The sequence below is a fragment of the Sapajus apella genome, unplaced genomic scaffold (genome assembly GCF_009761245.1).
Source record: "Sapajus apella isolate SASKATOON/1434 unplaced genomic scaffold, GSC_monkey_1.0 scaffold153, whole genome shotgun sequence".
Classification (NCBI taxonomy): domain Eukaryota; kingdom Metazoa; phylum Chordata; class Mammalia; order Primates; family Cebidae; genus Sapajus; species Sapajus apella.
In genome coordinates this window covers 1,596,278-1,610,897 of record NW_022437093.1, presented here as the reverse complement: position 1 = coordinate 1,610,897, position 14,620 = coordinate 1,596,278, and the positions used below count along the sequence as shown (strand labels likewise).

The window sequence follows — 14,620 nt, the reverse complement described above, 5'->3', positions numbered from 1 at the left end:
TCTGCAGAAACCCTACAAGCCAGAGAAGAGTGGGAGCCAATATTCAACATTCTTAAAGGAAACAATTTTCAACCCAGAATTTCATATTCAGCCAAACTAAGCTTCATAAGCAAAGGAGAAATAAAATCCTTTCCAGCAAGCAAAGGCTGAGGTACTTTGTCACCACCAGGCCTGCCTTACAAGAGCTCCTGAAGAAAGCACTAAATATGGAAAGGAAAAACTGGTACCAGCCACTGCAAAAACACACCAAAATATAAAGACCAATGACATCATGGAAAAACTGCATCAACTAAAGTGCAAAATAACCAGCTAGCATCATGATGACAGGATCAAATTCACACATAACAATATTAACCTTAAATGTAAATGGGCTAAATGCCCCAATTAAAAGACACAGATTGGCAGATTGGATAGTGTCCAGACCCATCAGTGTGCTGTATTCAGGAGGCTCATCTCACATGCAAAGACATACATAGGCTCAAAATAAAAAGATGGAAGAATATTTCCCAAGCAAATAGAAAGCAAAAAAAATCTGGAGTTGCAATCCTAGTCTCTGACAAAATAGACTTTAAACCAACAAAGGTCCAAAAAGGCAAGGGCATTACATAATGGTAAAGGTATCAATGCAACAAGAAGAACTAACTATCCTAAATAGATATGCACCCAATACAGGAGCACCCAGATTCATAAAACAAGTTCTTAGAGACTTATAAAAAGACTTAGACTCCCACACAATAATAGTAGAAGATTTTACACCCCACTGTCAATATTAGATCAATGGGACAGAAAGTTAACAAGGGTATTCAGGACTAGAACTCAGCTCTGGACCAGGCAGACCTAATAGACATCTACAGAACGCTCCACCCCAAATCAACAGAATATACATTCTTCTCAATGCTACATGGCACTTATTCTAAAATCGACCACATAATTGGAAGTAAAATACTCCTTAGCAAATGCAAAATAACTGAAATCATAATGAACAATCTCAGAAAACAGTGCAATCAATCAAATTAGAACTCAGGATTAAGAAACTCACTCAAAACCACACAATTTCATGGAAATTGAACAACCTACTCCTGAATGATTCCTGGGTAAATGATGAAATTAAGGCAGAAATCAAGAAGTTCTTTGAAACCAGTGAGAATAAAAAGACAATCTACCAGAATCTCTGGGACACAGATAAAGCAGTGTTAAGAGAGAAATTTATAGCACTAAATGCTCACATCAGAAAACTGGGAAGATCTCAAATCAACACTCTATAATCACAGTTAAAAGAGCTAGAGAGACAAGAGCAAACTAATCCAAAAGCTAGCAGAAGGCAAGAAATAACTAATATTAGAGAAGAATTGAAGGAGATAGAGACATAAAAAACCTTCTAAAAAATCAATGAATCCAGGAGCTGGATTTTGAAAAAATTAACAAACTAGATAGACTGCTAGCTAGCCTAATAAAGAAAAAGAGAAGAATGAAATAGACACAATAAAAAATGATAAAAGGAATGTCACCACTGACCCCACAAAAATACAACCTATTCCTGAATGACTCTCGGGTAAATAATGAAATTAAGGGAGAAATCAAGAAGTTCTTTAAAACCAATGAGAACAAAGAGACAATGTACCAGAATCTCTGGGACACAGTTAAAGCAGTGTTAAAAGAGAAATTTATAGTACGAAATGCCCACATCAGAAGGCTAGGAAGATCTCAAATCAACACGTGTATGTTTATTGCAGCTATACTTACAATAGCAAAGACATGGAACCAACTCAAATGCCCATCAATGATAGACCAGATAAAGAAAATGTAGTGCTTATACACCATGGAATACCATGCAGCCATAAAAAGAATGAGATCATGTCCTTTGCAGGGACATGGATGAAGCTGGAAGCCATCATCCTCAGCAAACTAACACAGGAACAGAAAACCAAATGCCACATGTTCTCACTCATAAGTGGGAATTGAACACTGAGAACACATGAACACAAAAAGGGGAACAATATGCACCAGGGCCTGCTGGGGATGGGGGTCAGGGGAGGGAACTTAGAGGATGGGCCAGTAGGACAGCAAACCATCATGGCACATGTATAACTGTATAACAAACCTGCACATTCTGCACATGTATGTAGTTTTTTTTTTTAGAATACATTTTTTAAATTTTTTGTTTGAAAAAAGAAAATGGGAGTGGAAAATCCAGCATCCCTTAACATAACTAGAAGTTATTGTAAAAATAAACACAATGAAAATCAGAGAAAATGAGTTAGAAACATTGGATCGTCACCTTGCTGAAATTCTGTGAAAAGTTATTCAGTGATCTTTAAAACTTTATACCGGGTATGCTTATCGTGACTATTAAAACAACAAGCTCTAATTCTAACTTTGTTACTGACTTTCTTTGTACACCTGTAAATGTCTTCTTAGTATTTGGTCTTTTGTATGAAAATGTTAACCATAATCCTCAGAAGTTGATCGTTTTCCCCACATTTTATAGACATTAACTTTTGCTTGTATATCTCTCTTTTAATAAGGAGGGAAGATTGACTCCAGGAAAGTGGATACAGTTTTGGGAAACATGGGCATAAACCTCACTGAAAAAGAACTTGAAGATCTAACACAAAACCTACCAGTTGATGGTGAGAATTTTAGATATTACTGAACCCTACAGAAAAACAAGTCTTATAAGCCTATTTATAACAATCATTAAAAATGTTATTTGGACCTGGATTCAGTGGTGCTTACCTGTAGTCCCAGCTACACTGGAGGCTGAGGCAGGAGGATCACTTGAGGCCAGGAGGTCAAGGCTTCAGTGCACTATGCTTGTGCCTGTGAATAGCCACTGCACTTCAGCCTGGGCAACATAGCAAGACTCAGTCTCTTTAAAAAAAAAAAAAATGTTTATTTGGCATCAAGAAGGCATTCCGAAAACCTTAGAGGAAAAACTCAGGTCCAAAAGAAGAACACATACTATCTCTTGCTGATTTCATGTGTATTTGGAGAAAGATTTCATGATTATGAGTCATTCTCTCTCTATCTCTACTTCTCTCTCTCTTTCTCTCTTTCTCTCCCTCCCTCCCTCCCTTCCCCCCTCCCTCCCCCCCTTCTTTTTTTTTTTTTTTTTTTTTTTTTTTTTTTTTGAGACGGAGTTTCGCTCGTTACCCGGGCTGGAGTGCAATGGCGCGATCTCGGCTCACCGCAACCTCCACCTCCTGGGTTCAGGCAATTCTCCTGCCTCAGTTTCCTGAGTAGCTGGGATTACAGGCACGCACCACCGTGCCCAGCTAATGTTTTGTATTTTTAGTAAGGACGGGGTTTCACCATGTTGACCAGAATGGTCTCGATCTCTTGACCTCGTGATCCACCCGCCTCGGCCTCCCAAAGTGCTGGGATTACAGGCGTGAGCCACCGCGCCCGGTCCCTCCCTGCTTTTACATTCAACTTTTCTTCATATTCCCTGTAAGGTAGGGAGAATTGATAGGTATTGTTCAAATTCCAATCCATACCTTTGGCCACATTTGCTAGTAGGTGACATCAGTATTTATTTTTTTTAAGGGTACTTAATCTTTTACGTTTTTTTCCCTTTTACTATGGCTAAGTAGATCTGCTGTACATGACACCCATCTGAATCAGTGTTTGTCTATCTCTGTCTCTCACTTTCATATGGGTCCTATGGAGAAAGTTTTATGGTGGACAGTTTAAACTACCTCCTTTCCTTTTCCGTTCCTCCTGATGCTGGCATGTATACATTATATCAACTTTTTTTCAAGTAACAGTGGTAAAATTTAAGACCCAGTTTTAGGTTTGAGAGTAATGAAATAGACTATGCCCATAGTCCACATCTGCCTGAATCTTTTTAAGTACTACTGGCTTATGAGAAGATATACCTCAAGAGATTTGGACTCGAAAAATTGTTGGGTCTGTATTTATCTTGGGGACCTACAGATAAGGAGTAATTTACAATAGGCAGAATTTCAGAATTTCTGAAATCCCTGGCCAAAATGAAATCTCCACCTTATTAATAGTACCTAATCTTTCCCCGGCTTTGGATTAGGTATTAATAACAAGGTGGAGATTTTTTTTATAACCTTAACCTTAAGTAAGAAATTCGTTGAACTATTACTAAAAATCAATGAAAGTGTTAACAGAGCCACTAACTGGCCAGATAATACACAGAAAGAGGAAAATTAAGTTGGCAAAATTGTGGATTTGGTGGAAGATGCTAGAAGAATATAATGAAACAGAGTTAACATAGAAAGATAAATAAATGGAGGAGAAAAAAAGAAATGCCAGTGGAGGATAACTGGAATGCCCCCCGTCCCCTGACAATTATCTGAGAAAGGTAGTGATTGTTATCATTCAGCCATTCCAAATAAAAGTTAAAAATGAAATAGGGAACTTAGTAAGAATAATGAGTTAAATGTTCACATGTACTTTTATTTTATGTGTGGTTGAGCTATTTCAGTATTATATTTTCTTTTTTGAGTTGATGCATTTATCATTCTAAAATGTCCCTTTTTATTTCTTGTAATATGTCTTGCCTTAACTACTACTTTGCCCAGTATTACCAGTGTTACTAGCTTTTTTCTGTTTACCTGGTACATTTTTTCCTTCCTTTGATTTTCAGTCTATCTGGGCCCATATTTTTAAAGGGCATACCTTGTATACAGCATATAATTAGCCTCTGTTTTTTGAGTCTGACAATCTTTCTCTTTTTTCTCTTTTGGTTAGTTTTTAGTATAGTTAATGTTATACTGATATACATCTACAGTGCATGATTGCTGAGTTTTGACATATGCATATACCTGTGTAACCCAGACATCAAGATATAGAACATTACTGTCACTCCAGAAATTTCCTTCATGCTCCATCCCAGTTAGTCCTCACCCAACCCCAGAAGCAACCAGTATGTCGATTTTTTCTACCACGAATCAGTTTTACCTACCCCAAAACATATAAATCCCTTTCAAAACTTTGATTAAGGTAAACACAAAAGAATAACATCACATGAAGTACATCTATACCATAGTATACTATACAGCTATTTTAAAAAAAAGAGATCATGTCCTTTGCAGGTACTGGATGGAACTGGAGAACACTATCCTTAGCAAACTAACACAGGAGCAGAAAACCAAATACTACACCTTCTCACTTATAAGTGGGAGCTAAATGATTAGAGCACATGGACACATAGAAGGAAACAACAGACACTGGGATCTACCTGAGGGTAGAAATTGAAAGGAAGGAGAGGAACAGAAAAAGTAACTATTGGGGACAAGGCTTAAAACCTGAGTGATGAAATAATCTGTACAACAAACCCCCATGACACATATTTACCTACATCACAAACCTGCACCTGTATCCCTGAACTTTAAAAAAAGTTTTAAAAAATAACATTATAGGTAAATGAAATTTTCCTTGTCACATAGAATGTTTTTATTCCTGCTAATAGATTCCTTATTATTTGAGATAAATTTAGAATATTTTAATGAAAGAGAACCCCCTGAGGGCCTAGTTCTCAGTGGAAATCCCCAATTAAATAGCGTATGGCAGAGAGCCCTTCCATCCTGGGTCAGAATTTTTCATTAAAAACCAGTAGGGCAAGCAAAAGACAAAAGGATTTAGTTGACTCCTCACCATAGCAAACCATACACAAAGCCAAAAAAACAGTAATCCCCTTCAAATATCTCATCTTTTTCTCTGATGGGCTTGATTACCTGTAATAGTCCAGTTGAATAAAAACACATTTTCCTGCTGTCCTGACTGGTAGCTGGTGTTGACACAGAAATTATTTGTGTCCAGGAATACTTGAATAGATATAGATTAAGGATCAAAAAATTCTTCTCATCATAGACTTAACAAGACTATTAACAATCAATATACTCTTCTGGCCACTCTACTGGTATTTTGTGAGGACACAAAAAGAAAAGTTTATTGAATTCATGAAATAACTACATTTTTAATCTTCCATGATTCCTAAGTTATAGCTAGATTTTTCTCAATAATATGGAAAAAGTATTACTTTGCCTTTAAAAGAAAAAAGTACTTTTTTTTCAGAAACTAGGAATTCGTCACTGTTCTTCCCCAAAGCATAATACATCAATGCTGCTGAAAGATTAATTGTATTTTATTTAGGAAATAATTGTGTTTATTATCATTTGAGCTTTCTTAAGGAGAGTGTAGCAAACGTTACATTTTCTAAAGCAAATAAATACTAAATTCTGCTCTGTGCAACAACATTTTCATAGTCTCATTGTCATGTTTCTGTCCAATTTATTCCTTGTTTTACAGTTAATGGTAAGGTTGATCTGAGAAAGGTGATGAATGAAATGAAATATTTTACGGGTAAGACATTACTAAAACATTTTTAGTTGAATTCGAACTCTTGTATTTTGCATGGTGCTTTCCCAATATTAAATATGTCAGTGCTGATATTTTACATATTTATATACAACTGTTCTTCTGCCTTTGACTTTGAATTATTTAGGACTTGTACATGAAAATGAATGGTGACATTTGAGTAATAAGTCATTTATATTTTCTGTGATTTCTAACAATAATATGCTGATCTGAACCAGTGTTTTAATGAGAGGTAACAAATTGGCCACCCATGAGTTGAATTCAAATTGCCATCAACTTTTACAAGGTCTGAAAATACTGAATCTGCATTCACTTGCAAAACAGCTGATGTTTTTTCTCTTTGAATAAAGCATGTGTTCTCTGTTTCACCAAAGCCAATTTCACTCCTTTCCTCTACCTCCAGACTCTCGTGAGGTTTTGAGTTTATAATTTCTGGATTAAGTAGTCGAAATTTAGGGAGACACAAAATAAGATGAATATTTTAAAAGGATTAAGTGGATTGAGCTGCTTTAAATAATAATCACATGATTCAGCACTAAAAGGAAAATAGACTGGATATCTCTAAATTGTAGGCTGATTATACAATTGGATTTTCTTCTGTGCTAGCATGTCTTTACATTAGGCTTAGGAGGCCACTCTGTCTTTCCATGAAGAATCAATGAAGTTCTTTCTCACTCATCCTTAAACACAATTATAATATGTGAGACTATGGAATACTATGCAGTCATAAAAATGAATGAGTCATGTCCCTTGCAAGGACATGGATGAAGCTGGAAGCCATCATCCTCAGAAAACTAACACAGGAACAGAAAACCAAATACCACATGTTCTCATTCGTAAGTGGGAGTTGAACAATGAGAACACATGGACACAGAGAGGGGAACAAGACACACCAGGGCCAGTCGGGAGATGGGGAGCAAGAGGGAGGGAGAGCATTAGGACAAATAGCTAAAGTGTGCAGGGCTTAAAACCTAGATGACGAGTTGATCGGTACAGCAAATCACCATGGCACATGTACACCTATGTAACAAACCTACATGTTCTACACTTGTATCCGAAAACTTCAAGTAAAATAAAAAATAAAAAAAGAATATGTGAGAATATGTAAGTGGTCTACAGCCATACCAACCTGAACTCACCTGATCTCGTCTCATCTCAGAAGCTAAGCAGGGTCAGGCCTGGTTAGTACTTGGATGGGAGAATATGTAAGTAAAGATGTCATTATATGGTCCAGCTTTCTCATTCTCTCTGATAATTATAATATCCTAAAATTGCCATGTGTTCTTTCTTTCAAAGGAGACAAAGTTGATATAAATAAACTTCAAAGTGTTTTAGGAAACTTGGGGATTGAGCTCATGCCCAATGAACTCTTGAACTTGCTGAAAACATTGCCAGTTAATGGTAAGTATTATGGATGCCATTGGGTTTTTTAGATAGTCTGATTTTGTGGATATGTAAAAACATTCCAAAATAAACTAAAAATGCTTAAAATTGTTTAAAAGCTAATGCTAATATAAAGAAAAAATTCATCACTTAGATTTTAATTGAAAATCATCAAACCTTTCAGCTATAAGTTGCTATCAAAGTTCAAATTCATTATTTACATCTTCACGTTGTTGATTAGCTAGAATTGTAAAAACAGATTAAAAGAAAAATAAAAGGGACAAGAAAATAGAGAGAGGAGGAGATAGAAGCAGGAGTAGAGAGACAATAAAAAGAAACTAAATAATGTAGCTGTGTGTGTTTCTGAAAAATAGAATATATCGTTTACCAGCAAGTGGATAATTTTGTAGATTGAGAAAAGATTACATTTCTTAACTTATTATTAGTTGAAATAAAACCAAAAAATTTCAGAAAAATAGAAAATGCTTTTAATTCCACAACCCAAAGATAATCAAAGTTAATATCTTACAGCATTTTCTTTCAGCACTTTTTAGATGATGAATAGATGATAAAGATAGACAGATAATATTTGTGTATATATTAACTTATCATTCTTATCTCTTCACACTATTAATGTGACTCATCATAGAAAATCTTGATAATACAGGGAAGAAAAAAATCAAAACATCTCCATTTCTACCTCAAAATAATAACTACTATCAAAAACTTGAGATTTATATTTCCAGTTTCCTATTTATGAATACATATCTTTATTTTATTTGGCAACCTTGTGGAGAAAACTTTGCAAACATCCTAAAATTTGTCAAGATTACATGTCTTTAAGTAAAGTTGCAAAAGGAAGATATTTTATTTTATCAAATTTCTTTCCAGAAAAAGTTATTATAATTTGAATTCCCACAAACAGCAGTAGAGAATGTTATTTTCCCTACATTCCTACATTCCCAATACAGAAAAGTAGGTGGGTATATATAATTGTTATGATTTGCATTTTACTCATGTCCTACTGAGAGTGAACATTTTGTTACTGTGTATTATCTTTTGCATTTGAAATGTTCCTTAGGCAAAGATTTTAAGTTCCTTCTGAAATTAAGAGATATGTACTATCTTCTAACTCTATTTACAAAATATCCCACTTTTTATAGCTGATGGAAAAGTGTATCAGAAAAGGTTGATGAAAGGCATGAAGTCTCTTGAACGTGAGTAAGCAGCACAATAAAAAGGCTTAAACCTTGATTTGTACTGTTAAAATATGTCTTCTTTATTTATGGCTCATTCAGTAGATCTGCAAGTAACCAAGTGTTTATTTTACTGTCATCAGCCAGAAAGTGCTAGACTTTTCCTCATTCAGTCCCAAAGGAAAAAAAAAGCTTAAATACACTGCAAAAGGTAAAGAGTAAAGGCTGTCAGATAAGGATTTCAGTCAAAAGCAGGACATATAATTCACAAATACAAGCAACAAAAATAACTCCTGTTCTGCAGAATATTATGGTCATCTTTAGCTCTAGATTTTCAACTTTCTTTAAGAATATTTTTGCTCCGTAGGCTTGTTCCCAGAATAAGATTTGAGGAATTCAGTTCTAATTTTTATCCTTCTGTTATCTGTAAAAGACAAGTTTTTGGTGTTTGTCTTAAAATCTTAACAATTATGCTAGGAAATGAATGATATTTTTTCATTGTGACAAGACTCATCCTCAATAAAAAAGAAAACTAATACAGCAGCATAAATGCATAGTCCAATTTTAGAATCATTCTGCTTTACCTTATTCCTTTCCTATTCCTTACTTAGAAGGCAATGTTGATGTCAATAAGCTGGACACTCTTTTAGAAAACCTGGGGATAAAGGTCACGGAAGAGGAATTCATGGATCTAACAGAAAGACTACCAGATGACTGTGAGCACTGTAATCACCCCCATACTTTTTTGGAGTACTTATTCTTTTAAACTTAAAAATAAGAATTTCTCCAACCAGATCATCAAAATATCAATGACTTTTCAAAAACTTAGAGGTCAGTCTTAAAGTCAGGGGAAAAAATCATTTCACTTGATTTCTTCATAATTTCAATTAATCTAAATCAAGCTAAGAGAAATAATTCTCTAAATTAATTCAATTAATCTAAGAGAATCTACTGATTCTCTTAATCATTTCAATTAATCTAAAATCCAGTTTTTTTCCCCCTATTGATACTAAACATTGCATAAAATGAAGCCAAGATTTTGTTAAGCCAGGAAATGATCAGGAGGTGGCATTCAAAATGGAAGGGAAGGGTTTATTAATACAAGGAAGGGAGATCACCTCACATTTTCTTCTCCCAATGTATCAGGTTCCCACATTCACCATTCTATTAAAAAATACTCTTACTAAACTGACTGAAACATCCTAGTATATAAATCCAATGTGCACCACTCTTTTTTTTCTTTTACTTTAAGTTCTGGGGTACATGTGCAGATCTTGCAAGATTGTTACATAGGTATGCACAGGCCATGGTGGTTTGCTGCCTCCATCCCCCATCACCTACATTAGGTATTTCTCCCAATATTATCCCTCCCCAATCTCCCCACCCCCCCCTACTATCCCCCCCCCAGCCTCTCAACCCCCAACAGACCTCAGTGTGTGATGTTCCCCTCCCTGTATCCATGTGTTCTCATTGTTCAACACCCATATATAAATGAAAACATGTGGTGTTTGGTTTTCTGTTCTTGGGTCAGTTTACTGAGAATGATGGTTTCCAGATTCATCCATGTCCCTACAAAGGACACAAACTCATCTTTTTTTATGGCTGCATAGTACTTCATGGTGTATATGTGCCACATTTTCTTTATCCAATCTATCATTGATGGGCATTTGAGTTGGTACCAGGTCTTTTCTATTGTAAACAGTGCCACAATGAACATACATGTGCATGTGTCTTTATAACAAAATGATTTAGAATTCTTTAGGTATATACCCAGTAATGGGATTGCTGGGTCAAATGGTATTTCTATTTCTAGATCCTTGAAGAATCGCCACACTGTCTTCCACAATGGTTGAACTAATTTACAATCCCACCAACAGTAGAAAAGTGTTCCTGTTTCTCCACATCCTCTCCAGCATCTGTGGTCTCCAGATTTTTAAATGATTGCCATTCTAACTGGCATGAGATGGTATCTCAATGTGGTTTTGATTTTCATTTCTCTAATGACCTGTGATATGAGCATTTTTTCATATGTTTGCTGGCCTCATATATGTCTTCTTTTGAAAAGTGTCTGTTCATGTTCTTCACTCACTTTTGAATGGGTTTGTTTAGTTTTTTCTTGTAAATCTCTTTTAGTTCTTTGTAGATTCTGGATATTAGCCCTTTGTCAGATGGGTAGATTGCAAAAACTTTTCCCATTCTGTTGGTTGCTGGTTCACTCTAATGATTGTTTCCTTTGCTGTGCAGAAACTCTTAAGTTTAATTAGATCCCATTTGTCTATTTTGTCTTTTGTTGCCATTGCTTTTGGTGTTTTAGTCATGAAGTCCTTGCCTATGCCTATGTCCTGAATGGTTTTACCTAGGTTTTCTTCTAGGGTTTTTATGGTGTTAGGCCTTATGTTAAATCTTTAGTCCATATAGAGTTAATTTTTGTATAAGGTGTAAGGAAGAGGTCAAGTTTCTGCTTTCTGCATGTGGCTAGCCAGTTTTCCCAACACCATTTATTAAACAGGGTATCATTTCCCTATTGCTTGTTTTTGTCTGGTTTGTCAAAGATCAGATGCTTGCAGATGTGTAGTATTACTTCCAAGGTCTCTGTTCTGTTCCATTGGTCTATATCTCTGTTTTGGTACCAGTATCATGCTGTTTGGATTACTGTAGCCTTGTAGTATCGTTTAAAATGAGGTGGCGTGATGCCTCCAGCTTTGTTCTTTTTGCTTAAGATTATCTTGGCTATGTGGGCCCTTTTTTGATTCCATATAAAATTTAAGGTGTTTTTTTTCCAGTTCTGTGAAGAAGGTCAATGGTAGCTTGACAGGGATAGTGTTGAATCTATAAATTACTTTGGGCAGTATGGCCATTTTCACGATATTGAGTCTTCCTAATCATGAACATGGAACATTTTTCCATCTGTTTGTGTCCTCTCTTATTTCCTTGAGCAGTGGTTTGTAGTTCTCCTTAAAGAGGTCCTTCACATTCCTTGTTAGTTGTGTTCCTAGGTATTTTATTCTCTTTGTAGCAATCGTGAATGGGAGTTCGCTCATGATTTGGCTGTTTATCTGCTATTGGTGTTTAGGAATGCTTGTGATTTTGCACGTTGATTTTGTATCCTGAGACTTTGCTGCATTTTTCTTTGATGTAGGCATTCTCTTTGGGAATTTTCTTGCATAAATGTAATTATTTATTGTCTACACTCCCAATTTCAGTTTTTTTTTAAGAATAAAAAAATTTTTTTAAGTTGACCAGAAGGCAGAGTGCCATGGCTGATGCCTATATCTCCAGTATTGGGAGGGAGGCCAAGGTAGGTGGATCACTAAAGCCCAGTATTTCTAGACCAGCCTGTGAAACATGACAAAACTCCATCTCTACAAAAAATACAAAAGTTAGCCAAGCTTGGTGACATGTACCTGTAGTCCCAGCTACTCAGGAGGCTCAAGAGGGAGAATCGCTTGAGCCTGGTAGGTCAAGGCTGCAATGAGCTATGCTTGTGCCACTTCACCACTCCACCTCAGGTCACAGAACGAGACCCTGTCTCAAAAAAAAAAAAAAATTGACAAGAAATTTCATTCAGAATCTATGTTAGTTATTTCTCCAGACTTTTTGCAATTATCTTATTCACTCCAAATTCAGCAGAACTTTTTTTAGCAATTTGCTCTTACCAGAATATTCCAAATTATTCTGATGTCATCAGCATCAGTCTGAATGTGGAAATTTATAGTAGAAAGGGAAAATCAAGTTCAGACCATCAGGTTAGTTAAACTGAGGTAAATTCAGAAATCTCCTATAATAACAAATTTCTATTCAGACGTAGCTTTTTCATGACAATCCAAACTCAGCAAATAAAAGGTAAATCATTAATTACTTCTCTAATTCATGATTTTAAAAAATTATGTCCCTGGTATTTATTCTCAGTTACCATGCAATAATCCACAAATTATCTTTGGCATCTCATGCTCTCTCATTTTTTTTCCTCTTAAAAATCTCTTGGCTATCTTGGCTACTCTAACCTTAATCCAGATCATCATGATCTCTGGCTTATACTACTGCAAAAGCCTCTTGACTGAGGCTTTTGTAGTAGTATATGAATATGAACTAATAATCATATTGTTGCCTTCAATTCATTCTATATAAACTAGCCAGGATGAGTTTGCTAAGGTGAAAATCTGACATTGTTATTCCTCAGATTAAAACTTTTCAACAATCCTTCATAGCTTATATACATTGACTCTTAGAATATGCCAGCCACAGTGCTAAGCATTTTATCAATTGGCTCATTTAATTAATTTATGTATTCATTATATTTATTGAAAACCCATGTCCCAGCCTCTGTTTAAGTCTTAGGGATACAGCCATGAACAAAACAAATTGATGTAAACTTCATAGAGCCAGGATTATCTTTTTTTCACTGCCATATTCCCAGATCCAGATAGTCTAAAATCAGAAACCAAAGTATTAACTGTTACAGGATATTACTCTGACTCCATTTAAACTCTTGACTCATCTTTTCACTCCTTATGTGGCATTTTTCCCTTGAGCAAGATTTAAAAGCATTAGTTCGCCACACACTGTGCTATTCATTACTCCTTTATCTGGGATTCTTTCATTGTCATTGTCCAATAATAGAAAATAACATAACGTCATAAAAAATTGCCTTCAATGTATACCAGCATGTGTTATCATCCATTCCAAGAGAAACGGAATTAAAAACAGATGCATCCAAAAGACTATAGAAAACATTTACCTAAGATAGACTTTATGGTCCAAGAAATCTTAGTTCTTATTGCAGATGATATAGCTATTCATTAAAGCCCAAGAATTATAAATGTTAAAAGGACAGCATATAGTGAATAACCTTCATCGAGGCTTTACTTCAAAATTTAAATACTTTATGCTTTTCTTCCAAGATTGGCTTTATCAGAGTCTAAATGTTTTCTTGTCTTACAGCTGAAAAGAAAGTCAAACTAAATAAGTTAATTAAAGAATTGAGTGCTGTTTTAGGTAAGTGAGAAATTAATTTTTTACATGATCTTTCCTACCATCCCTTCATTCTGTTATTTTACCATTTTAACCTTTCATTAATTAAATGTTTTTATGTACCTGCTTTGGATCACCTACACTTTTGCAACCAATAGAGGTACTAGGCCCTGGCACAAGATATAGGATACTTCATAATTGAGTTAATAACAGATTTTATGCAAACATTATTTGGATGGATCTCTAATATAATTTTCAGGGAAATTATATTCATATTATGTATAGTAATTTCCTCCTTCATTATGATGACATGACTTATTATAAATAAGAGAAATAAGTTGTATTTCTAAGTGTGGTATTTACTCTGTACAATACAGCAGGTGTGCTCGTCTCTTCGTTGCTTATCTAGCAATAGAAGATGCTGCTGCCAGCCAGATACGGTGACTCACACCTGTAATCCCAGCACTTCAGGAGGTCAAAGCAGGAGGATCACTTGAGATCAGGAGTTAGAGACCAGGCTGGGCAACATGGCAAAACTCTGTCTCTACAAAATATGCAAAAATTAGCTGGGCATGGTGGCACATCCCTGTGGCACCAGCTAATAGGGGGCTGAGGTGGAAGGATCACTTGAACCTGGAAGACATAGGTTGCAGTGAGAGAGCACCACTCCACTCCAGCCTGGGTGAATGAGCAAGACCCTATCTCAAAAAAAAAAAAAA

General features: G+C 35.5%; 1 protein-coding gene across 1 annotated transcript in view; it reads left to right on the top strand.

Annotated features, from left to right (window-relative positions):
- LOC116541637 overlaps positions 1 to 14,620 on the top strand; it is a 45,842-nt gene that overhangs the window by 6,323 nt on the left and 24,899 nt on the right. The window contains exons 4-9 of the mRNA XM_032265953.1: positions 2,526 to 2,630; positions 6,283 to 6,336; positions 7,648 to 7,752; positions 8,898 to 8,951; positions 9,542 to 9,646; positions 13,872 to 13,925. Of these exons, the coding sequence (XP_032121844.1) occupies positions 2,526 to 2,630; positions 6,283 to 6,336; positions 7,648 to 7,752; positions 8,898 to 8,951; positions 9,542 to 9,646; positions 13,872 to 13,925 (477 nt within the window). The remainder of the gene's footprint in view (positions 1 to 2,525; positions 2,631 to 6,282; positions 6,337 to 7,647; positions 7,753 to 8,897; positions 8,952 to 9,541; positions 9,647 to 13,871; positions 13,926 to 14,620) is intronic.